Source organism: Haliaeetus leucocephalus, unplaced genomic scaffold (assembly GCF_000737465.1).
Source record: "Haliaeetus leucocephalus isolate CR32 unplaced genomic scaffold, Haliaeetus_leucocephalus-4.0 Scaffold526, whole genome shotgun sequence".
Lineage (NCBI taxonomy): Eukaryota > Metazoa > Chordata > Aves > Accipitriformes > Accipitridae > Haliaeetus > Haliaeetus leucocephalus.
The window spans coordinates 7987040-8014462 of NW_010972962.1; the positions used below are offsets into that span (position 1 = coordinate 7987040).

General features: G+C 37.6%; 1 protein-coding gene across 2 annotated transcripts in view; it reads right to left on the bottom strand.

Moving 5' to 3' along the window:
• The window catches only part of BRE (brain and reproductive organ-expressed (TNFRSF1A modulator)), a 180877-nt gene that overhangs the window by 140316 nt on the left and 13138 nt on the right, over nt 1-27423 (bottom strand). For both annotated transcript variants that reach the window (XM_010576517.1, XM_010576516.1), the window contains exons 2-3: nt 21890-21966; nt 8961-9055 (exon numbers count right to left, since the gene is read on the bottom strand). In XM_010576517.1, coding sequence (XP_010574819.1) covers nt 8961-9055; nt 21890-21966 — 172 coding nt within the window. The remainder of the gene's footprint in view (nt 1-8960; nt 9056-21889; nt 21967-27423) is intronic.

Genomic DNA, 27423 nt, shown 5'->3' on the forward strand with positions numbered 1-27423 from the left:
CCAGTCCTGGGTCCAGCATTGGTGCAGACAGCATAGAGATCCAGTTCCGGAGGGCGTGCACTGAGGACTTGTTCTCTCTTCTTTTATAGTGTGTTAGTTGATCTCAACATGCGTAGTTCCCACACCTGGGGTTCACTGGAATCGGTCAGTGAGCTTTGGGCGGGGGTTCATTGTGGAATTGCCTCTCTTTTCCTGCTGGCATGACCGCTTAAGATAGAAGCACAGTCCCAACTTCCGTGGGGCCTTCTTCCTCCAGGAAGGCATAAATTGTGTTCCTTCTCCTGGTCACTTAAGATAAGGAATTGGGGCTTTGGAGAAGTGCGTTCCCACCCTCCGTGGGGCCCTCTCCTCTGGCCACATTGTCCTGTTCACAAAACTCCAGCATTTTTACAGAGGCCGTTTTCTCCAGCAAAGTTCTTTAGCAGATGTTTGAGACATTGAATTTGTCAGACTGTCACAGCCTATCAAATATACCAGGAAGAGACAGTGAAGAGGACTAGGGCATTCCTAGATCAACCTGACTGGCCACAAAAAAGCACTGGTGACAGAGAGAGGCATTCACAGTGTTAATAGCAGTGTAATATACTGAGAAAATCTGACCAAGTTCCATGGTTTCCTCCAAGCGCTTTCTAAAACTATCCTTCTCACAAAGACTAGAAATCTGTTTAAGAGTTTCTACAGAAAAGGAATAACAGTAGTACACCTGATCATAGAGGGGATAGCACTATATGCATACGTCTTTCAAACAGGTAGTGGAAGAGTTGCCAAGTAGAGCTCCTTAAATGAGAAGTGGTGAAAAGTCTCTGAAAGTAGTCAAAGTATCTGAAAACTAATAGAAAAGACAAGGCAAAGAAGCACCTTTTGTTTTGTCTTCATGTACTGCAAGATGCCCTTGTGAAAATATCCAGCAACATGAACAATTGATGTTGGGAGGGAGCAAGTCACTGACCCAACAGAGTCATTGCCTACAAGAATAACTGCAGATTCAGTGACTCCAACTATCCCTTAAAGAATATTCAGAGGCCTGCCCTCCTCTCACCACCCTCTGCCCCCAGTTTATTATCTAACATAGCCACACAGTTCACAACTTAGATTTTTCCCTTGTTCATGCTGACTTATCCTTAAGGCAAGACATATTAGTACAGGGTACTAGTATAAACTGACTGTATATCTGACGGGATATTCTCATGGCCTAGAGAGTAAGTGGACCGGAGCACCATCAGATGTTGAAATGGGCTTCCAAAGGAAATCTTGAAACATTTGGGGTAAGTGCCATAATGAGATCAATTGCCTGGCACTATTAAAGTTAAGGAGTTTGCACATAAACTCAGGCAAACATCCTGGAGAACTGGAAGGAACACCAGGAAGATGGAAATAGAGAGTATCTAACTGGACCAGCAAATTAAATAAAGCACAAAATTAAATAAAGGTGTTTAAGAAAGAAAACAACTAGGTTTGAAATGCATTCAGATTTCAGTCATGCAAGGGTCCTTTGCTGAACAGCGTTAAAAAAAAAAGTATATTGGCAAAGCTACCTAACAGAGCTTTGACTATACATAGAGTGTAGGTTTAGGCACAGCCTAAGTTTTGGGTTGTGTACCGGCTTACTGACAGCCCACGCACCTATTTCTCACACCCAGGATTGGATGCAAGCTTGTCCTACCTCGAGCCTTTGCAATCTCCAGGGACTGCAGGGTCAGAGAAGAAAGAGGCTGCAAAGCTGAGCACACGATCCCTCCTGCCATGCAAGAATTCTGGTAATTAAGAGATGATTTTGCTAGTGCTCATACTGCAGTTCTCAGCTAAGACTAATACCTAGCTATGTAAGTGTTCCTTCTCCACTTACCAGAACTTTAGGATATGCTACTCAAATTTACAGTAGAGCAGCAAAAGAAAGAATACTGATTCAGACATGCAGTTTGGCTCTAGTAGAGAGACAGCAGTCTTTCTCAAGCCCAATAGCAACTGTTGCCTACCTAAGAAATGAGTGAATTCCTTGAGAAATCAAGATTAATTCAACATGAATTCAAGAGAAGATCCAGAAATTCAGGAGACCAGTGCTCTGGGCTCAGGTATAAGCTAAACAGACATGGCTTGAAGGAAACATAAGCCTAAACATCTTTTTCAGCCTTTACACTAAGATTTAAGCACCCTGTTATTCTGGTCCAACCTGCTGGCCCGTCTCACTGTATGACCATGAAAAAGATGGTCAAACTCATGTGACAAATGAAAAATATCTTTTCTTTTTTTTTTTCCCCCTAATACAACACTATGAATGGAAAGCCATTAAATGTTTTTCCCTCTATTTTGCTAATGCACAATGATTAAGTTTCTCATCACATGCACATCAGTTAGTATGGCAGAAAAACATTTTCTCCCACTTTGCCATCCTTCAGTCAAACAATCCATGCACATTCCTAAAGTTCTCCTAAAACCAGTATCTCCTGCAATGAAGTACTATATTTTAAGAGCTAATATTCTGGATTTTTCATATTCTAGGGAGAAACTGCATTATCAGAGACTCTTGTGCCAAAAAATGAAAGGAAATGTTTCCCCACCGAGCCTTTCAGAGAACTAATGGAATTAATTTTGCATTCCACACTAGGAAGATTGAAGCAAGAAAGGCAAAACCTCCTGGCTTATCAGATATTTTCTCCCCTTAAAATTAAATAAATAGTATTAAACTGTAGAAATTTTTTCACTTTATGGATTCACTAGGCAGAAAGTCCAGCCAGAGTGTTGTGATTAACTAAAGCAGAACTTCTGACCTCAGCATATTCTCTTCTGCTTACACTTTAAGATAGAAAGCCAAGTGTTGTAAACTGTGCTAGGAAATGCTGAAATTTGAAAAGAGAAAGTGAGGTGAATATATACAATGATTTTACATGAATACAAAGTGACAGCATAATACAAGGTAGATAACTCCCTCTCAGCTCTATAAATATTAACAATTCTGGACAAAGAGGAGAAATAAAAGGGAAAGGCTAGAAGAGAAAGTCAGAAGACTAAAAGAAGGAGAAAAAGGAGTAATTTCCCAATGTAGAAAGGCCTTGAAGGAAGAAGAGATGGAAAGATGATAGGAAAAACTTGTCTTCTGTCATCTCTCTTGAATTTTTTCTGCTGAACTGTTTGTATATCCTCCATCTTTACCACACAGCTACACAGACAATCCTAACACTTGCTCCTGGCACCATATGACTTCTCAGAAGGACCTCCTGAATGCTGGCCTCACACGGGCTGTAGTCAAGCTGGCCAGGCTACCCCAGGAGAAAATTCCCAGCCAGAATCCTCTTTCTGGGATTTCTCATTTTAAGCCCAGTACAAGCACAGCAAAAATAAAAGGCAGAAAACCTGTGCCCAGTTTATGACAACCCTTACTAGCTAGGTCAAAGAAACAAGTGAGGATTCCCTGGGGGAACTGTGTGGAGCTCAGACACCAAAACCAGACAAAAATACATTCAAAATTAGATTCTTTCAGGTCTGGCCTAACGAGGAATGTTCTACTGGCATAGCTCTACCGTTTGAAAACATGGACAAAAACGTATACCATAAATGCCAACAATACCAGCCAAAAGGTCCTTCTGCTGGGGAAGTTCCTGAATGAAATTACTCTTCTGATGGTATAAAATGTGACTTTGTCACCACTGCCTATCCATACCAGACTAACCTCAGCAAGGCCTCAGTGATCATATGCATATAAAGAACCTAACCTTATACATAGGTTATCACATATATGTGCACACATACATATATCCCCCATATATACAAATGTGTAGGATCAATATAGAAGGACAGGAATAAACGGTTTTCAGAATTCGTATTTGTTTTGGAGAATTAAACACTAAATAGCACTGGTTTATTAAAAAAAAACCAAACACATTTGACATACAATGTCAAGACATGACTGAAAAGCGAACACAAAAAATGTGAATATAAAGAAGTTCAAAATAAGGAAAAAACTTCTAATAAAATGCAGGATCCAATCCTGCATTTTGTTTCACTTAAATTCTCCAAGTTCAACTGAAACCGAAGTAATTTAAGGCTTTCAGTACAAGAGTGGTTAAGTTAGGGGTCGAAGAACGAAATCTGCTGCTGCCATCCCAAATTGAGCAAGCAGAAGAGATAGTAATGCTAAAAATAGCTCGAGCTTACCCACACATTTCCCAGACAAAGAGAACCCACCATTGCAACTTTAAAGTCATAGTCTGAAAGCCATCATTCTCATTGCCCTTATGTAGGGGCTTTCATACTATGTAACACATAACACCTGCATCTTTACCAACAATACAACAGCCAGACTTTTTAGAACAAAATAGTTAAATGGCATTAGCTAATATAAGGGGTGTTTGGGCTTTTTTGTAGCTACTGTGAGCATAGGAACAATTGATGCTGGTAAACATCTCTCATGCACCTGACTGTAAATGAAGAACAATTATGGAAGAAGGAGATATTTAAAAGATCTCTGCACTACCCATTAACTAACTCAGCACATCAACAGTAATAATGATTAAGATTTTGAACACAGCTACAGAAAACAACGTGGCCTTCACGACAGTCATCATATAGCCAAATGATAAATATGGAGTCTAATAATTAATAACTACAAATACAAGAATTTAAAATGAACATTGCTCTACACAAGATATAGAGCATAACAGCCAATACACCTGAGTAGCACAATTAGCTGAATCAACTCCACAATGACTGAAATCTGTACTTCGTATTAACAATTAGACAAGGGGAAACAATCTTCCCAATGTTACATACTGGCATGAGAACTGCAGTGGCCCACACTCTGAAGTTCTGTGATGGCAAAAGTCTCCTCCCACACAAATGCAGCTCTAAGTATTCCCATATATACTAGCCCACAGGGACACATTCAACACTTACTGGGTTTTAAGAAATGCTAATGTCCTCTTGCCTCCGTCCCCACTAAAGCTAACAGAGCCTTTTTAATAGCAAGGGATGGGCAGAAAAATTCTGGGGAGACTAGCTGGAAACCTGAAGTAGGATGCTAAAAAACCCAAATCCTTAAACTGACAGTTAGCTTGCATATACTGCTATTGTTTCCTCTTTGCCAAACAGAATATACTTCAAAATCATTGGAAAAATGGGGTTAACATTTTGCATAGGCACTTCAGTTACCTGGCTCACATTAACAATCAACTAGGCTAACATAACAAACAATTCTTGCTACTCAAACTGGCATCATTGTAATGAGCTTCAAATTAATCTCATCCGTACACAATCACTAATCTTGTTTTGTGCCAACTGAATTTTTAATCAGAACAGAGTGAATCATAGGTTGTTTTTAAAATACATTTCTAATACTTGTCATCCAAAATGAATAAACACTAGAGCAGGGAAGAACTTTCCTATTTAGATTCTGAGAAGCTGATTTTATTTATGCATACTATACACACAAGTATCTAATGCATACAATAGATGAGGACATTTTTAATGAAAAAAAAAGTTTATATCTGATAATGCTTTGAGCACAAATAGCATCACCAACCTAAAGAATTTAGCCCTGTGACTAATTAAAACTGTATCACAAAAAGGAACAGTTGCACCTCTGTTGAGTTGCTCCTCAATCTCTACATCCTTCTAGAAGATCAAAATACACACAATCAGACTCTGCAACCAGCACAGTAACTAGTTCTGGTAAGGCATGTACTGAAGCATAAATTTTGCAGTGCTGAACTTGAGACTCAACCTGAGTTTCAAACTGAAGTGACTTTAATATTTGTGCAAGACATAGAAGAAAAGCTGAGTTTCAATGAGCATTTTCAACTTGATTCTGCAACTGCAATACCAATTTAACAAAGCAGCTGATTAGCTCTGTTTATAACAAGAGTGCTCAACATATCACCTCACTGCTGAAACACAGGCCCAACCATTTAGGAATTCTTTGGAAATAAAAAAGACAGTATGAAGACTTCAGCTACAGCATCTACTTTTTAAAATACAGTATTTCTGCATCTTGTTTTAGCTGTCTGGCTAACAGCTGCTTAACTGTACACCTGTTACCATGCTTAGATGAAAATCTAACTTGAAGGTCTACCCATGCCCATGAAAACTGAAGGAGTGACTGAAGCGATCTGCAGAACAGCCATTCAGACATCTTCAGGGAGGTCTGCTGACAGCCTCTATTACAGCCACACGAGCTTGAGGAATCTGGAGTACCTGGTTCTCATTTCAAGCTAAGCATAATGCCTGACTCAAGCTATGTAACAGCATGTGATGACTTCTTGGAAAACAAGACAGGTGGATGAGAGCAGCGCAGGAAGGCTCAGTGTCAGAATTCCCACAGATCTGGCAGCTTAGTACTTAGAGACTGCACTCCTCATTTAATACCATCTACATGCTTTTGTGAATGGTAGATTCTGTTTTGATTGCCAGGAACTGTTGCATCAAAAGTATTTGAAGATTGCTCAAGATTAAGAGCATTAAATTACACTCAATGTGCTAACCTATTTTTAGTCAGTAGAAAGATATGTTAACACATTAAAAAATTCTGCTAATATCTTAGAATTCAATAAAAATTATCTTCTTTAAACAGCTCTAAGATCTGTGGAAAAGGGGGAGTTATTCAAATACTTAGCATAATAAGCAAGTTATTGTTAACTTAACATTCTGAAGAAAGACTTCACAAACCATGTTGAACATTAAAAGGCAAATGCAAAAATACACCACATAGACTATAGCTGCAAGGCAGAGATAACATGCTCTGATAACATCAGGATGGACTGCAGGAGAATAACCAAGGACCTTATCAAAAAAGGTTACATTTACATAGTGAATACTATAGCAAGGCATAATGACTAAAGGAAAGCTGTTGGCTTGCAAATTTCTTCTTTGGTTTGTTTTTAATTAATTTTAAAATAGACTGTTTAATATCTCATTATGTGTCAAGGAGCAAATGGCTCTTCAAGCCGCTTTCCAAAGAAGACACTCCCAAAAGAAGTATCATTAATGAACAATGTAAGAAAGAAAGAAAACTAAGGATGTTTTTATCCTTGCAGGTTGCCCTGTGGATCACTAGTGCTGGTGACTTCTTTTCACATGAGAAATATGGCATCTTATCAAACTCCATCTGAACAGCATTTCTGCAAGATGCCCCGAATTATCTTTATTTAATATCTCATTTGTTATTTGTTATTAATTTCAGCTTTCCAGCACATTAAAAAGTTCTCCTCTTCCTTTAATATCAACTGCCAAAAGCAGTTACTAGTGTGAATACTTCTCAGGAGGTTGTAAGATTGCAAAACTACAAAACAGAAAAGGGGGAATAGCAGAACTCGTAAATAAAAGAATGTGAAAACAATTCTAGAATTGTCATATAAAATAAAACCTTTTATATAAATGGGCCTAACAAAATAGCTATTCAGCAGCACCATGCATCCTTCCGAAAGGATTTTGTGAGTTTAATGGGAAAGTGATTGGGGGAAACAAAGAAATAAGACATTCACCTTTTAAAAATTCTGTTAGGTATGCTAAAAATAGTTATTAAAACCAATTCCTTTAAGATTGTGTAGTTTTTCAGTATAACTTAATGTGAAGTGAATACAGCTAAAACCAAAAAACAACACATCTGTCACGTCACATATGAAGGACATGTTCAGTTCTGTGGCCACTGCCTCACATTCTTCCCCTATGACACCTGTACCCCAAAACTGAACATAGAGCATGACAGCCTCTGACTTACTTTGGGGAGCTCCCATACCTCATCAATCACCCACCTGCACTGGAGCCATGCTAATAAAGCACCAAACAGGCTGCAGAAGAGGACTATGCAAAAAGCCTCTCCTCTAGCAAGGCCCTCGGCCATGAGAAGTTCAATTAAAAGACATTTCCCAGGTGCCTGTTTGTGCCAGTGATTCCCATATACCCTTACAGGTAGCCTATATAATAAAATATACTTTAAAGTGTCAGTTGCTTTTTGGGTCAACTTTCTAATAAAAGCTGAAAATTTTGAGAAAAAAAAGAAATGATATCATAACCTACTGTGTGGGTGACCAAGCAGGAATTGCAGCAGAGCTCCATGGAAAAGGCATAGTTTTCTGACACAGCCACTAAGTTCTGCACCATAACCACAGGCACTGGACACATATTGGAAAAAATATGCCCAAACCCTATTGACAAATGATACTGCTGACTCAGAAACAAAGCTGCAGGTCTGCAAAGGCAGCAGAATGAAGTCCAAAGATAGGGGGAAAGTAAAAGAGAAAAACACTCTGGGTTTCAAAATACCTTAGTGTGGCTTTAGTAACTACTAGTAACATCTGAGAGAGAAGCATTTTAAAAGTATAACCATTGTCAGCTTCTTCAAACAAGGCTTTACTACTTGAGGCTAATTTTGAATAGTGAACAAAATGCTTGGTTTCAGGTTGTGGTGTTCCTTTTTCTATAGTAATAAGACTGTGTAAAAATATTTTCTCATTAAGCTAATTTTTGACCCTCCCACCTTTTAAAAGGGCATTTCTTTGTCTTTATGGTAACGCTACCACATGTGAGCAGATATCTTTCTTTGACACAGTGGTTTCAACAACATACAACCTGGTTTTATCCCTCCTCATTGGAAAACAAAAATCAACATCACTACACAACACTGTGCTACTTTTTCTGGAATGAAATGCTTTTCAAAGACACAATAGAGCAATCCTTTTTGCTGAAACAGATCATCTTTTAGGATGGACAGATATTAAAAAGACATTTTCTTAAAGATACTCTGAACAGTTATTGTAAATTTCATCTTGTCTTGATTAAATTATTTTTTAAAACCCTTACATTTATGGATTATTAGAAGACAAAGTGTTTATACTTACATAACAGTGAGATGAAAGTTGGGGTTTTTTTTCTTTATTCTGCACTGTTAGCAAATTCCTATTGCTGAAGCTATTCTAAAAAAGCCAAGTCTCTTTGGATGGTATAAGGTTCTCAAACAGTGAAGTACTTACATGCAAGGCAGAAGGATCTGGCAAAAATTCAGCATCCTCTCCAAAGATAAAATCTGGTGGCAGGTCAGGATAGTGAGCATTGAAAATTATATCCCCTGAAAAGTAATAAATGAAAACACTGTTTGCACTTTTATGTATGTGCTTATAAATAAATAAATAAAATATTGTACATATGATACACATTTTTAATGTAAAATTTGATCATTACATTAAATATACTTCATGTATATAGCCATATAATTTTTACAAAAATTCACATGCAAGATAAGCATCAGATGTTTGGGGGAATGAAGTCAAATTCCTGAGGCATAGCTTCTTCCGCCTCTGCAAGCAATGAAACACGAAATACATTATTGCTTCATATCTCAAATGGCAATTCAAACACTATTGAGGGTTGCCTCAAAACACCAAGTTAGAAAAGTGATCTTATTTTAAAAAAGGACTACATTTAGATTGCTGTGTTTTGCATATTAAGTCAAAGTCAAATGCAAACTACTAAGATCAGGATTTTCAAAATACTGGAGCTTTTAAAACTTAGCACCTACTCCCTCTTCTCCTTGCCACTCACAACTCTTAGAAGGAAGAATACACAGTTCAATAGGAATCATTCCAATTATCCAAATTCTGGCCAAGAGAAATGCAGTATTACACATTTAAATGGAGAGACTAAAATTAACTAAAAATATAAAACCATCACAGCTCAGCACTGAGTTCTCATCTTGCCAGTGTCACAAGATATAAAATTAATTACTGATGTGACAGATCAAAGAAATTTGGCTTATATTACTTCACTAGTAAACATACTTCAGAATTCATATAGGTAAAGAAGCAGTCATCCACATGTGAGCTCTTAAAAAACACCCACAATTCAAGGAAAAAAAAAAAAGTATCTAGCATTACTTGTCTACCTCCCAATCACTCTTTCCTCTTTATAAAGGTATGAAAGAACAGCTCCGAGCTTTTGCATAAAGCAGATTTGTGAGGTAGCAGGCATTAGAAGAAAGAAGTCAATACCTACTATTTGTTACCACTTGTTTAAAATCTACACAGCAAAGTAAAACCAGTGTGGTACGCCTTATAAACAATTCTGTTCAGAGAAAGTTAAACCACTTTTTATTTTTTCAAAAAATTATGAATGCAGAACTAGAGAAAAGCATTAGCTGAACAAATCTTAAAGCATCACATCACTGGTTCAGTGATGTCACCATCTCAAGACATTCAACATGACAGTTTTAATTTCTAATATTCTGTAAACTTATCTTGGCTCTAGCTGGAAGCAAGGATGCCATAAAGATTAATTTGCAGAGGATGAGGGCTCATGACCAAGAAGCCAACGGCCAGTCTGGGATAGGTATGCTCTACAGTATCACTCCAAATCATGAACTCACTGATCATGCGACTCAGTAGAGCACAGTGTGGGTTTCTCCTACCTGCACTCCTACCTTCCTTTCTCTTTCTGAAATGTCAGGAACACATGTTAAGTATGGGGTGCAGGAAAGAGCAGAGGTCTGCCACTTAAAATATCCAACACAGCCAACATAAAATCGATTTTTTTATTTCATTTAAAAGAAGAACAAAACAGGCACCAATTCTTGATGAAACCACATAAAATTACAACAGGAAACGCACCTATATTATGTAAGAGAAAATAATTACTAGGCTGCCTAAACTGTAATACGGCAACGAAGAATTCAGAAAAGTTGATGTTTACTAGACTGGATGGTTCCTATGCCACCGTAACTCAACCCTTTTCTTCATATTTACTACAATTAAAAAGTCATGTATGGCTCTTTACAACAACCTCACCAATTTCTATGTACAGAGCAGGCAACTCTTGAGGTTACATGTTGAAGGGGATAGCACCTTAATACTTTCTTTGACTGAGGTTTGCTTCATAGATAAAGAGGCATTATGAATAACTTAGAACACAGCACAATGAAAAAGCCTGGCCTGTGCCTTCGGTAGCCTAATGCTACTCTGAAGGAAAGAATTGTATCTGTGTTTTTGCCACATTCTTACGTGATGCTAAGTAGCTCATTTAACACACATTTTTCACATCCCAGTTGCTAGTCGCATGCTTTTCGTTCTCTGCATTCCAGCTTTAAAAGAGCTGACAAAACAGAGGACTCATAGCTACAGCTCAGCTCACTACAAGCTGCACTCCAACTACATAAATGCTACAAAGAGCTGCTTAGAATAAAAGAAGGATCAGAGTAACTGCATATTTTTTATGTTACACCTCCATGTTTGATTTAGTGAAAAACTATTACAGAATCTTATATCATGAGATGGCTCCAAGACTCTGCTTAGAGAGTGACATTGGCAATAAACTGTATTCACCTCTGCAAGCTACACAGTAACAGGTGAACCTCAGGAGAGTTGTGACAGTAGGTGCAATGTGAAGATTGAAGCAGGTACAAACTTTTTTCCCCCAGCGTTTTCAGTTCTACAGCAACGTGAAGTGAAAAGAACTCACAGCACCTTCCAGAACATAATCATATACAGTGCTCAAGTATGACAGTAAATTAAAGTTGGCATTATTAGTTTAACATGCTAGGTGGTAAACTTTTACAATTCGGGGTTCAGGTCAGCTGCATATCCCATGCAGTGATTCCTGCTCTGGGACCAGGGCCAACAGCTGGGGACAGTATCCTCTTTGACCACTCAGCTATGATGGGTGGCCACACTGAGGTCAGCCACCTCATGGTTGCAGCAGGCCAAACCAATCTATTACCTCTCTCACATGCTCATAGTTCTTCTTTACTACCTTCCATCACACCCCTTCTTCCACTTAATATTAGTGTCGTATCACTCCTTATCTACAGCAAGTGACCAACTGTGCAGAAATTTTGGTTTAAAAATTTTTCATGACCTATTGATATCAAACAACTATTCAGTACAAGGGAGAGAATCCAGAGTCAAAATTAATATTGTGATATTAATATTTTCTGTTACTACTACTTATAATTGCTATAACTGCATCTAGTTAGTTGCCCAGGGTAAACATGCCACAAATCCAAATTCCCAAGTCCCTTTAGTAAAAGTCATTTTGAGACCAAATATATCAGCATTAAAGCCAATATGTATCACAAGATTATTTTTCTCTATAGTATAGTCATTTTCCAAAAGGCTACATAGTACATGGCTGAAGGGTTCTCCAGGCTTCAAAATAAACAAAACTATTATTTCAGTGCCTGGTAATCAATCAGTCACAAAACACTAGTGCTGAGACAATACTCAAAACATTTTACAACCCTGTGGAACCTAAAAAATCATGCTGTTGTCCTGATTTTCTCACTAAACCAGAAACACATCATTTAATGAATCATTAACACTCTCCTTCCTACAGTACCATAGGTTTTTTAACAAATGTAAACCTTAATTTATTCTGCTACAATCAAACCTCACACAGGCTGGGTGACAATCAATAAAGACAAAAAAGTTCACAACAAAATGGTGTTTCGCTTCCATGTAAACAGTTAGAAAAAAACAGTGCTTCTCTATCATCAGTGGTCTTCAGTTCATCAGGTAAATGCAGCCTCTTACTAGCAAAGATGATAAGGTCTGACCTTAGAACAATTTTTTCACGTGTTCAAAAAGGAAAAAAAAAAGCATCCCCTCAGTTAAATCTTATTCTATTAACTCTCACTTCTGCCATGAATCCAAAGACATTCATCTAGTTGCTAAAAGGAAAGAAAAAAAGAACCTTTTTTTGAACCATATTAGACATTCACCCGGGTGACCCCTGGCCTCTGTAACTTTTCTGCTCCATCCTCTCCCCTTCCATTCTCTTATGCCTTGCTTAATTTACAATACTAGGGCAGAAAAAGTAACACCTTTGACTCTAGAGAGCTTAGGTACCAAGGAATGACTTTGCCCTATTTGCAACTATGAGCATGAGCTATATTTTCATAAATTATATATTTTCAACAAAAATACACCATTACAAGTCTGACTAAAGACTAAGTGAATCAATCCTAAATCCAAGTTTTGTTCTTGTTACATGCCACAAACCAGAGAAATTAAAACTGCAGTTAACAGTTTGCTTGGCAGGGCTAGAACGCATAAATAAAAAACACTTCTATACACTCAAAGAAAAGATATTTAAAGAATCACAATGGCCAACACAACAGTCAATCTGGTTTTACTTCACATAAATATTAATACTAGTCTCTGCAGTGAGCTTACAAAATATAAGGTGTTAAATATTTTGAATCACCAGCTACCAGTTTGTGCTGACCTAGTAGATATATCCATTTTTTTTAACAACTACTTTATTTAATACTGACATGATACTACCTGTGGCTTACCCTTTGCAAATATAATTGTGCTGGGGTGAAAACATAAGATTTTTAACCACTAAAGCCATTTGCCAAATTATCGTGCTTAGAGTCTGAGAATGGTTACCATTTTAATTTTGAAAGCAAAACCACCAAAAAACCAATATAATCCTGCATTCTCTCCCCTTCTCACCTAAATGAAACAAATAACCTTTTCCTTGCATCTCCAGCAACAAAGTAATTTCTCATGTTCCAACTCTGTTTGCCCTTATTCTCTTGAGAGAAGGCAAACCGTGTGGCATTCCACAGCACTACTGACCATGACCATTCCAGTATAAGAACAATGCAAGCAAAACCTTCAGACACAGACCGTATTTATCTCATTTCTGTAGATGTACTAGCCAATAATTCAGTGGAATTACATTTCCAATTAAATACTACTACAGAATTTAAAATTATTTCAATAAAGTTAAAGCTATGGAGTCAACGATAAATTTAGAAGAAAAAGGATATATTATACATCTTTTGCTTTTCATTATCCAAAAATATTACTTTCTCTTCCTTTTCTCTCCTAGGGCAAACAGAATTAAATTTTGAAATATTTTGCTTTACAGGATTTCAAAGGAAAAGTTAATATGCTCCCAATAGACAAAAAGATAGAAATATTAATACTTAAATCTATCATTTCTTTTAACACACACATATACTGTTCTTTTCTAATCTATCAAAATGCGTAAGCAAGTCTAACAAAGCGGTAAGGATTGACTACAAGCAAGACAAGTGTAACTCTGAAACTGAGTATTTCTTAAATCCTTATAGTTGCTTTCCACTGGCCTATACTACATACAGTTTTTCCTCTCCTGGTAACTTCATTTTTGGGGTATTTTTCCTTCTTTTTTTAACCATACTGTAAATTTGGTAGTACTGAAAGATGTTGTACTGAGAGTGCCACAGCATTAACATCCCTGATTACCTAAGGGCAGCAAAATTAGGAAGCAACATATCATAGCTTCCTAAACTCTACTTTTGAAAGGATATCTATATTCTTCAGCTTTTTCTGACCCCAAGAATTTCTAAGTCAGCACTAAGTATGTAGAATAAACATGTGTGTCCCCTGCAGCCTGGAATTAGACCAGTCTGAATGGAATTCATCATATGAAGGAGATCAAGCCATTCGGCTTTTAAGAAACAAACAAAAAATCCAAATGCAACTTGATCATGAAATGCATTCACAGCTAATAGAGAACAGTGTTGATGCAAGTGACCAATCCTCTGTGCAGAATCATTTTTGGGAAAATGAAGAAACTGCTGTTATTGGATATTAAAAAGAAAAAGATAGTAAGGAGAATTATATTATCCATCTATTCAAAATGCTAACCTATCTTTTCTAGTAACCACACAAATTGTAGACTCAAAACACTGAGCAGTCCCCTCTATAAACAAATTCTTACCTGAACCAGCCATTCTTAATTGTGTTTACAGGTACAAAAAGAATCAGTTATTCGCTACGATATGCAACCAAGAAACTAACTCAGGGTAGTCAGCAGTATGAAAGGATTTAAGTGAACTAAATGCAGACCTGCTGACTTGTTACTGGATTCCACCATAAAGATTTTTGCTCTACAGGCTTTAAGTCAAATGTAGTAACGCACTACCTATAGAGCCTCTTATTAATTGGTTGGCAAGAAAGATACAGCTCCTGAAATGACAGTACAACTTTGGTAAATACAGAACTACTACTGGAAGAAGACACAGGGATAATTCTATTTTTCCCCGTGGTGCTGCCGCTGCCAGGCTATTCTTCTCTCAAGTAGAGAAGGATAATTAAACCTCAGAAGTTCCTCTTAAAATGATCTGTTGAAGCAGGACTTTTTCCCACAGGGGAGGACAGCTACCCTCAAATGGTGTCTGGGAATACTGTGGGACCTTTGCTCACCTGCTCATAATCAATAGTCCTATTACACTAAACCAAGTGTAGCTTCAACTTTTTACAGGTTGTTTAGTGGAAGTCAGAAATATTTCTGAAGCTTTGAGACAACATCTGGTAGCAAAAAGCCAGGATGCTTTTCAGCTTCATTTCTAACTTCACATGCAAATCAAGGTATCAGAAAAGGAAAGGCAGAAAGTCTAGTGAGATGCCTCAGGGCACATTTATGGCAGCTATGACACAAGGTTCTTCAGAGAGATCAGTGCCCTTTGGATCAGTAGCTGAAAAGGCCAAGCAAGATACCCTAGGGAACCTCAGAGTTAGACACCTATAGTTAGGCAAGTGAATCAAGTCCCACTTTTCCAATAAAAGAAAAAAGATATAGGAAGGATTTGCAGGATGGTTATTTGGTTCTTGGGCAAGGAGTTGCAGGTGTGTTTTGGGTTTTTTTCCTTTAACTTCAACTGACAAATGCTGCTGTAGGAGAAGAAAAAACAAAAAAGATGTGTAAGACTGTGTACAGAAAGAGAAATTATATTCTGTTGTAAAGTGGGCAAATCTGCAAAATGGAGTAAAAGTAAACGAGCTGCATCCCAAGCTGAACAAGAAGGCAGCGGGACAATCTTAGTTACTTGCACTTCTGTAGACAGGCAACTGCTTTCTCAGAAGTTTTAGTACTAGAATTGAAGAGGTCAAAGATGAGAACAACAGGTAATACAAGAGAGGACAAGATATTGGTAGAAATTAAAGACAGGCAACACTGGAGAAGTTATAACAGAGACACTCAGTAGATGAGGAAAGGAAAGGTGAAATTTAAGGACAAATACATTCAGGCAAATGGACTGTAAACCATCACCAGTAACTGCAGCCCAAACAGGAGAAGAAAGAGCAAAGTAGGAAGGCACTATGGTAATACCAATGTGCAGGCCTAACCTAAAATCTTTTAAACCTCTGTAAGACCACAGTTGTACATAGATACTTGTACGGTCACTTCTCTTGATGCAGAAATCTACTATTTAAGACTTACACCTGCAAAAACTTCTGTAATTAACTTGCTCAAAGGAAGTCCAGAACATGAGGAAAAGCATCAAAAAAATCCCCAAACCACTCACATAAAAGTGATTATTTAAAAGGGGAAAATATTGTTGTAAACTTTGTATTCTAAGAATAAATAAATATAATAAAAAGATTAGACTGACTCTCTCAACATTGCCCATTAGACACGTTCATTAGATAACAAACAGGTTACCAAAGGAAGAAGATTCATTACTCCTGCCACGTAAAGCAAGACTCAGCAAAACTTCAGGAAACATATTGCCCAGAAAAACCTTTGGTACTTTGCATGACCCAGCAAAAAGACACTTACCATATAGGTAATGATATCACCTAAGTATAATCTGAATTACAGCAACCAAAAAGTCTTTCCCATTAAGAGCCTCAACTAAACCACAACTGATGCAAAATAACGTAAAGGTGCAGAGAAGACTGGCACACACATTGCAGGAACCTAGTTATGAGAATCTTGAATCTTACAATAACTTGTAAAAACACTTTTACAATTGTTGACTGGCACAATAAACAATTGTTTAGCAAACAAATTTGCAAAGCAGCCTTTAAAAAAGGGCAACAAGGAGGTCAGACTCTTCTCCATATTTATCATTTTGTTTCTAATTACTTCCTTAAAGTAGAAAGCCACAGGAAAACTAGATGAACTTACTGAAAGAGTTCCATCACAGGAACAAAAGCAAATGAAATTCTGTACAGTATGTTATGGGCAATATTCTTAGACTAGTTAGGCAGCAAAACTGTAATTTCCCCCCTCTAAGGTCTGTAACTAAAATGAGTAAGAAACTAAGAAACAAAAATCAGAAGCAAAAAAAGAATAACTAAGCTTCAAACGAGACAAAAGAAACATTCTTCGGGATCAAGGAAACCAAAGTGGTGGCAGTAGAACCCGTAACTGTAATCCACTCATAAAAACAGTGAAAATCAGACAGAAGATGAAAATACTAGAGTTCAAGAGGCCACAGAGAACAGTAGCATCACAAGGGCAACACATTGTTTAATCACTGTGAAATTCCAGATGACAGCACTCAAGGACGGAGAGGGAGGGAGGCATCAGTGCCTGAAAAAGAAAATGTGAAGAGCACAGGCATAAAAACATAAGAGTCAGGCTCTCTTAGTAGCAAGCAGCAGTGAAAGCTTGAGTGAAAATAGAAAGTCAAACCCAAGATATTCCAGGGTTTGCTGAAACAAAATTGCAATGACCAAGGAACTGATTCTTAATGATGGATTTTAATTATTAATATTATTCAATAAAGACTACTACAGCTTATAACTCTGCTTATCCTGACAATTTCTACGGTGACATCTGCCTTGATGTTTTAGCAAGGAAGAGCAATACGTCTGCAAGAGTTACAAAACGCTTCACCTGAAAATACACAAATACTTCTCCCAGAAAGGATAACAAACTTTACCCAGCAGATACAGCTGTCCAGTTCGCAATAAAGGACAGCTCTGCATACCAGAGTGCTTAGAATAAATTTTGTACTTGGAACACAGATTCAACCTCTTACAGGTATTACAGACTGTCTTCTTGGAGTTAAAAGTCCTATTAAGAGCTTTGAAAAATTCAAACATAAAGAAAAGCACTGAGGTTAATATACCAGTACTGAGTGCTAGATGAACTAATAAAAACAATACAGCTGTCTCAGATTTTAATTGACAGTCTAGTAAGAGTAAGTTCAAGTTCTCCAACCATTTCTGGCCATGAAAACACAAAATTTATGGTTTCTCTTACAGAAGAAAATAAAGTAAAAGTGTCTCTCTGAAAGCACCATTTAAAAATTTCTGAAGTGTGATGGAAGAAAATTAGTATGACAAACAAATTTATCTCCAATACCGACACAATATTTTCTCCAATATAAAATTGTGGGTATCTCCAATGTTCCCAGCTGGAGCTGAGTAAATGTTCAGTGTAACATTCCAGCAGCTCAGAATACATGCAAGAATTAAGGTGAACGTGACATCTGAAAAAAAATTTATTAAATAGCTAACTGGATCTCAAGAAAATGTATTAAAATTACCAACAAGCCATTCTTAACTCAAAGGATGTTTGATCTTACTGAAGCTAACAAAACAATTACTTTACACTACAGGTAATCAGCCACTGCATTGCCTGCAAGTACACTTTCCCCCTTTTCAAAAAACAGTGAAACTTCCTGGTCTTTTGGAAAACAGGACCGTGACTATGCAGTTATACTTCTCTAAACTAGCATACCAACAATTTTCAACACAGTAGGATTCATACTAGGGTATTTGTGCAGTGGCAGTGGTTATGATTGATGATATGCAAAGTGGATGTAACACAAACCACAAAGGAACTACACACTTCAGCCTGTATTTGGGCACCACATAATGAAGACCTACACTGGAGATCCTGAACATTTTCAGCCAATCTTTTTATTCTGGCAGATTTCACAACTTTCCTTTGCAGAAATACTCTGCCCTTGAAAGATAACATATCTAGCAACAGCCTACAACAAAGTATCTACAAATCTCTGGTTGCACACCATGGCCGTCTTCCCCTGCCATCATTATAGATCTAAACACAAAATTATTAAAGCTTTCTTGAATCTGCTCACATTACTATTTATTCCACATGCTTTGAGGCTGAATGATGCACAGCATTTTCAAACATGTAATGCTGAAATGTGGAGGATTATTATTACTTGAATTCATTGCTATTATTAGGTACCTCTGGAAAAGATACACTTGTTTACACCACTTTCAGTTGGTCATATTAAAATATACAGCATGGTTAAATTGTGTGGTTTGCGTTTTGCAAAGGTGGAAAACAGCACTAGCATTATAGTTCTTTTTTTTTAATTGCTTACGAGATACTCAAAAATCTAAGAACGGTGGCGGGGGGGGGGGGGGGGGGGCTGATTTCTCAATATTGAAGTTTATCGTGTAGTCCATAATCATATTTCTAGGTACTTTAACTGGACTACAGTCATTTAGTGTATTAGTGTAGTCTGTATGCCTATGTCCTTGCACATGGGCATTTTAATCTACTAATTTTCCTTTATGAATCAGGAGCAATTCTAGCCTCTACTTAAAAACAAGACTTAAAGCTCTCAGAATGTAATAACAGGGCCCTATATGGTGATAAATGAGAGAGTTACTACAGTCCCATAGAAAATATGATTCCATTCTCTAGAGCAACATCATCCAATTAAGCTTCTTTTTGCTGCATCTTGATCGTAGCCATCAAACCAGTCTCAGGTAGAATCTAGTACACATTGCAAGACACATCAAGAATCAACAGATTGAGTCTGCTACACAATATTACAATTTAAAAAAAAAGTTTAAATAAGGGAAAAAAAAAATCTACTTGGTAGGGTAGCTGGCTTCATATAATAGAACCATTACTTACTGAAAATTCTGAATAAATGCATAGCCACGTCTTTTTTTCTTAAAATAATTGCCAGCTAGGACTTATTCCATTTTTATCTTTTGGAAAAGAATTATTACTAAGGCTCTTGAGCCATGATTTCATACTTCTAGAATAGTTAAAATAGGCTCATGTATCAGTCTACTATGACCACCTCCTCTCTCGAACACATGAGCAAACTTCCAAACCAATTTCTGGGAATGACAACTTTCCTTATAGGTGCCAAATGGAAGCTTTAAAATACTTCTAATGGTAAGAAGTTTAATTGTGTTGACTTCTTGTCGTGGTTTAACCCCAGCCAGCAACTAAGCACCATGCAGCCGCTCACTCACACCCCCCCCATCCAGTGGGATGGGGGAGAAAATCAGGAAAAGAAGTAAAACTCCTGGGTTGAGATAAGAACGATTTAATAGAACAGAAAAGAAGAAACTAATAATGATAATGATAACACTAATAAAATGACAACAGTAGTAATAAAAAGATTGAAATGTACAAATGATGCGCAGGGCAATTGCTCACCACCCGCCGACCGACACACAGCCAGTCCCCGAGCGGCGAATCCCTGCCCCCCCACTTCCCAGTTCCTAAACGAGACGGGACGTCACATGGTATGGAATACACTGTTGGCCAGTTTGGGTCAGGTGCCCTGGGTGGGCATGAGAAGCTGAAAAAATCCTTGACTATAGTCTAAACACTACTGAGCAACAACTGAAAACATCAGTGTTATCAACATTCTTCACATACTGAACTCAAAACATAGCACTGTACCAGCTACTAGGAAGACAGTTAACTCTATCCCAGCTGAAACCAGGACACTTCTGTTCATAAACGAGAAGGACTTCCAGTGCACTACATTATGACAAGAAAAACTACTACAGAAGGAATACAACTAAATGGATACTATCAAAGCAGTGTGTGTTTTAAATGTTTAACATTTCTGCTCACACCAAGTAATTGCTCCTCCAGACAGCATATTTTCACAGACTCACAGTATAGCTGAGGTTGGACAGCACCTCTGGAGACTGCCTAGTCCAATCCCTCACCTCAGAGCAGAGTCAACAAGAGCAGATTACCAAAGGTCATGTCCACTTGGGTTTTGAGTATCTCCAAGGATAAAGATAGACAAGCTACAGAAGCTCTGAGCGCAACCTGGTCCACTGTTTGACCATACTTGCAAAAAAGGTTTTTTATTACATGTAAATGGAATTTTCTGTATTTCAGTTTGTGACCATTTCTCTTCAGTGACCACCACTGAGAAGAGCCTGGCTCTATCTTCTTCATTCCCCTCCATCAGGTATTTATACACATTGTAAGATTTCCCCTGAGCCTTCTCTTCTTGAGAAGCCCCAGCCCTCTTTGGCCTCCCCTTGTACAACAGATGCTCCAGTCTCTCAATCATCTTTGTGGTCTTTTGCTGCACTTATTCCAATAAGTCCATGCCTTTGTGGTACTAAGTAGACCAGAACTGGACACAGTACTCCAGATGTGGTTTCACTAGGGCTGCCCTAAATCTAAAATTGCCAAGCTTTAAATTTTACTTTATCTGAAATTCTTCATCCTCTCTCATATTTCAGTTGTTAGAGATAAAAAAAACACAATACATCTTTACAATTTTTCAGCAACTCAAGTGTTTAGGAAGCTGTTTTTTACCTTCTAAAAACATACAAAAGCAGATTTTATTTTAACCCTTTGAAACAAAACACAAACTAATTGATGAGTGGGAAAATGAGCCGGCTATCTACAGATCCTCCAAGGCTAAGGAGGATTTAACCACACCAAAAAATCAGAAAAACCAAAGTCACATTTCTCTAATCTGGTCAATTATACCAGTTAAGTGTTTAGAGATACCTAATAAAATAACAGACTGACTTCTTTTATTGGAGCTTAATAAAGAATTCTTCCTAAAAGAGAAAGAAACAATACAAAGCATATACAAATCATAAGTGAGTCTAAAAATGGTTATGAGATTGTCTTAGACATAACATTTTATTAGAAATACTGGGGGGGGGGGGGGAGGACCGGGGGGGGGGGGTACTTTTGGCTTTTAGGACTCATTTTCAAATCTGTAATATCAAGGAAGACTGTAAACTTATCTTAAAAATTAGATATTCTTAAAGCTGCATGTTCTTAGAGCTGAAGCTTTAAGAAAAAACAACATACAGAAGTATCTCAAAACTCATTAAATTAGTTAGACACACTGGAAAACAATGCAATACAGAACACTGAAAGAAAGGCCAAGATGCAATAGCAATAGTTTTTAACTTACATTTGAGTGTTTCTCCAGCATACGGGATATGTAGCTTAAACCGGTCACAGCTAGGTCCAGGGGTCAAGGACGTACAGCTAAAAATGAAGATAAGAAGAATGTGCTAAGCAGTTACAGACAGTAGCAGACGCTAACTTTATTCTACAGCGTACAAACGACTGACATAGTAAAGACGATGTGAATACTAGAAATACTCATCCTTATGATTCTGGGAAAGGACAAAAGGTGGGAAAGATGCAGAAGGCCCATTCTCTTTTGATTAGCAGTTCTCACAACAGCATAAGAAACTTTAGGATCTGTGCCAACTATCTTCTTTCCCATTTTAACACAGAAAATATACACACAAAATGCCGTGGTTTGAGTGTGTTATTAGAATAATATCAATTAGTCAAAGCCATCAAATTCTCTACTTTGTGTAGAATTTTGCAGGTCACAACCCTCTACCTGTGCCACAGTAACACGGCTACATGCTCCCTATCCCTGGCATCCAGATACCTGGGATGAATCTTAGTTTTAATACACCAATATTTAGTCATTTTTACCTATTTTAATGTTTAATTTTTCCCTTGTGGAAAAGTCTCACAGTAAGCCTCCAGGTGAGCAAGTTTCAGAACCAGGTATTTGAGGTTATGACAACTGAGCATGTATGTTCATGATCTGTGACTATTTCCTGTCTCCTGTTTATCTGGAACATCAATTACAACAGCAGCTGGGTCTCACGGTGATGAACGAGCATTTTATGAACACAAAAGTCACTGAAAAACTGTTTAGTGTCTAGGCCAGAGATGACCAACTTTTTCACGCTTTTTAAGTCATGTACCAAAATCTTTGCATAACAACCAAAAATCTCAGCTGCAAAAGGAGAAACAGTGACACAAATTGTTTCACTGGCAGGAATGGTCCCTGGAGCTCTCACCACTGTGGGCTGGTGGGCATATGACAGGTGCCAGTAGCAAAAATACTGGAAACCCTTAGCAGTTCATTGCTTTCCATATTTAGGGAATCTGATAGCCAAGAAGTCTTCTTGCCAGCCTAATATCATTGAGAATTGTTTATAGCCCCAGCATAAGAGCTATGTTTGGTGCAAGCCACTTAAAGCTCAAAGCCAAACTGGCCAACTCTACACAAAACAAACAGTGAAAAGAAGGTAGACAAAGGTAGAATAACTTGCCTCATATATCAGATCACTGGTAGAGCTCTAACACAAACCACTGACAATATAATGAAACAAAAGACATGTTTACTGGGCCATACACAGCCAAAATCAAAAAGATGGGTAGGCTCGGAAGTACAAAAATTCTGATCCTACCTTATCAGAAAGAACACGGTAACTTCTGCAACTCTGTCTTACCGCAGAAGAGGCATCAGAGCAAATGAGGCAATGTTAATTCTCACTAACATACTCAAAATGCTTCAGAGAGCCATTTCTCAGATGCTGTCTCTACTGCCTCTTTTCTCTTTACACTTGCAAGTTAAGGAGATCACATGCACTAACTTCAGATTGGTTTTATTCAGTGAGCTACATTTACTATTTAATCAAGTATGTGCCCACACGTAGCTTCATCAAAAAGAAGCAACCACAGAACTACAGATCAATTAACTGAAATGAAGTTTCCACACAAATACTAGAAAACATAAGCAAACCACTTGTGTGCACCTAGAATCTAACACATATGCAATTAACAGCCTACATCGATTCAACAAGAATACACTACATTTTTTCACTATCATTACAGAAATTAGATAACTGTCCTTGCAAATAAAAGGGAAGCAACAGATGTCCTATCTTCACTTTGGAAAGGTTTTTGCAGTGTTTTGTGAGAGCACCATGCAGAACAATCTACAGAAACATAATCTAGATACAACTGCTATCAGATGTGTGCAGAGCTAACTGGAAAGCAAGTTTCAAAAAAAGATTAGTTCACGTCTTGCTTCATCCAGGAAGAATGCACTGACTGTGTTTTCTTCTGGTAAAATATGACTTTGCATTTCATTGAAAGACTTATGATGGAAAGGAGATGATGTTTATTAAATCTGATGATGATGCCAACATGAAAGGGAATGCAGCATGCTGGACGACAGGACCAGAGCTGAAAAATACTTTGATTTAAGGATCTGTACTACTTCTTTTTGAACTACATCTAGGTAGGGCTTAGCAAGAACAGTAAGCATCATCACCCTCACTGGGAGTAAAATCAGTTTGAGAATATGAAAGATTGGAGCTCCAGTGCAACAGAAACAAGAGAATATAGTTTTTTCAAAGACGTGTTGTTCTAGTAGGTGAGAACAGCAAAACAGGAGTGCCCATTCGTAGGGTGTTTTAATGGCTGTGGATGAATTTAACAGCTTTAGATATGAAAGTATTATCATCTACTTTCAAGTCATTTCTAAGGCTTACATCACATCTAAGGCCAATTCTAGGAAGCATACAAAAAAAGAAGGCAACACAAAAAAAATCCTTTGCAAGTTCCAAAATATCTCTGCAACATCAGTTAATATCTAATGGAACTTTCTTTCAAAGTATCACAGGTCACAGTCTGAGGCACATTTCTCAAATACCATCCAAATAACATTGTTGTTAGCTTTCCAACAGACAAAAATTTCTGATCCTGCAAATACCCTACAATCTTTTCTTTTAGCACAACGGTTCATTTTGAAATACTTAAGGAAAGTATAATATTCTTTAACATTAAAATGAAAGCCTAATTTAATGGTAAATGTCCCTAAAAACAACACCAAGTACTTTCTCTAGATTATTACACTCCACTAGAGATGTTTTTAATTTTACTGGTCTAGAAGTGATGGAAAGTGACAATATACACAGTGGTTTGGGGTTTTGGGGGGGACGTGGCGGGGGGGGGGGGGGGGGGGGGGTGCAAGAGACTTCAATAACTGCAATAGGCTGAGCAACCAAGCAAAAATCTTACATACATCCATTTGAAAGGAGGCAGTTACTTTTTAGTGTAAACAGTAAAAGAACAAAATTCCTAAGGCAAATCAAAACTTTAGTACATCTAACAGTCTATGTCTGACCTTATTTCAACAGAAAGCCACAGGTAATGGCCTGTCTATGGACACCTCCTGCTTGAATTTCCTTAACACAGAACCTCTCATAATTACAAACATGCCCCACCCAGAAGCTTGGCTTCTATCATCTCCAAAATGTAAGATTTTACATTTACTGATCCTTTTACTTAATGTGGCCCACACGAAAGTCACACTGAAAAGGAAAGACTTGCAACAAGGTCTTTTAAAGATTATTTGTTGTCCTGTCTTCACAAGGAGTTGACAGAACAGTAATACCTGGTGTTGAAAATTAATTTCAGAAGCTGACTCCATCTCATGATGACTTGTGCTATCTCCCTTTTTATTCACAGAAAACCATTACACTGGTTTGCATATCTTGATCTAAATAGTCAATATTTTACATAGGAAAGCCATGGAAACAAGAATTAATGCTTTGATGCTCAGAGCACTGCTATGAATTAGTCTTAATATGATGATTAATGCTATACCACAAGATCTCCCACAATGGTTTCCCTACTAAAATATCAAAGAATCATCAACTTCACAAGTTTCCAGGACAAAGGAATATCCTTGAATATATCGCTTAAAGCCATGCTGCCCTATTCAAAGGACCTGTGCTGTGACCTACAGCTGGAATCTGGTAGATGGAATCAAGCAGGCAAGAAACCACAGCTGAATACAAACCCTTCTCTTTCTTAGATTTTAGCTAAGTTCCTTGAGCAAATACAGCAGATTAAATTTGAGTTGAGGTATTTTACATCCTTATGAAATATATATTCCAAGTAGGAGACAAGTAGAACATTCCTTTGTTGAGTGTTTGATGCATCTTACAGGTGGGATAGTCTGTGACCTGTTGGGAAAAGCTTTCTTTCACAGTAAATAAAACACAGATAAATGAAACCAGTTCTTACTCAAAGAAAAAGTCACTGTCAGTACCAGATGCTCAGTTAGAAGTGTTCAGAATTCTTTACCAGTCACAAAAGGAAACAAGAAAGACTATCCAAGAGAAAAAAGAGCAAAGAAAAAAAATTCTGGAAAGTCACTCAGATTTGCTGCTTGGAATAAGGTATCAGCCCATAATGATAGGTGTAGTAGAAGGTATTTTTCTGCAAAATTAATCCTTCTTCCCAGAGTATTCTAAAAGCCTCTAGAAAGGCAGTTCTAGTTGAGCTTAACATCAAGGTTTGCTCTTATACCAATGTATTTCTAATTGACTATTCTGTTGAATTAACTCTTCTTCTGTTTTAAGCTAAAAAAAACCAAAACAAAACAAAACAAAAAAACCCCAATACTTCCCTTCCTTCTGAGCCACTTTGATATTTTACAGGATTGAAGCCATGATGATAAGCAAGACTGTGATAACCCTAGATTTAAACATGGTCTTCTCATCAACTAGTCTTCTACAGCCATCACTTGAAAGTATTCCCAAGACAAGTAGTTTTAAATTATTTGGTCTCTTGTAAGATCTTATCCAAAAATAAGTTCTGTGCCAGCTGAAAGGGTCACAACAAAACAAGAGCCCAAGCATTTACCACCTTAATCCTTCAAGTCTGGAGATGAGTGGTTATTTTATCCAAAGAATTTTTAAAAAAAACAAACCCACCAACATACACCCAAACCCACCTGTTTATATGCCAAAATTCTAGTCTAAGACTCATTTTTTTATACCACTCCTAAAAATCTACTGCTTAGAACCATATAAATCCATAGCAAACATCCAGAAATGCCAACAGAAGTACAATAGCTCTACTGAAAAATATACAATCTCCTTTTTATTTCTTCTTTTTTAATTTGTGGTAAAAGTGAATGCCCCAATATTCACATCAGATTTATTTGATGACTATCAAACTTCTTGATTAAAAAAAGTATGCAATGTGTTTAGTCATTCTTCTTCCTTAGTCATACAGAAGCTTTACAACCTTTACTATCTGAAGACAAATCATCAGTGAATGTCACTGTAGAATTGCAAAGAAAAATTAGACTAAGAATTTTAGCCTCTTGTCACGGTTTAACACCAGCCAGCAACACAGCTGCTCATTCACTTCCCCCACACCCAGTGGGATGGGGGAAGAGAATTGGCGAAAAAAAGGTAAAACTCATGGGTTGAGATAAGAACAGCATAATAGAACAGAAATGAAGAAAATAATAATGATAATGACAGCAATAAGAAAATGACAAGAATAACAATAAAAGAATTGGAATATACAAAACAAGTGATGCACAATGCAATTGGTCACCACTTGCCGACCAATGCCCAGTTAGTTCCTGAGCAGTGATACCCACCCCACCGCCAACTCCCCCCAGTTTAGATACTGGGCATGACATCACATGGTATGGAATATCCCTTTGGCCAGTTTGGGTCAGCTGTCCTGGCTGTGTCCCCTCCCAACTTCTTGTGCCCCTCCAGCCTTCTTGCTGGCTGGGCATGAAAAGCTGAAAAATCCTTGACTTAGTCTAAACACTACTTAGCAACAACTGAAAACAGTGTGTTATCAACATTCTTCTCA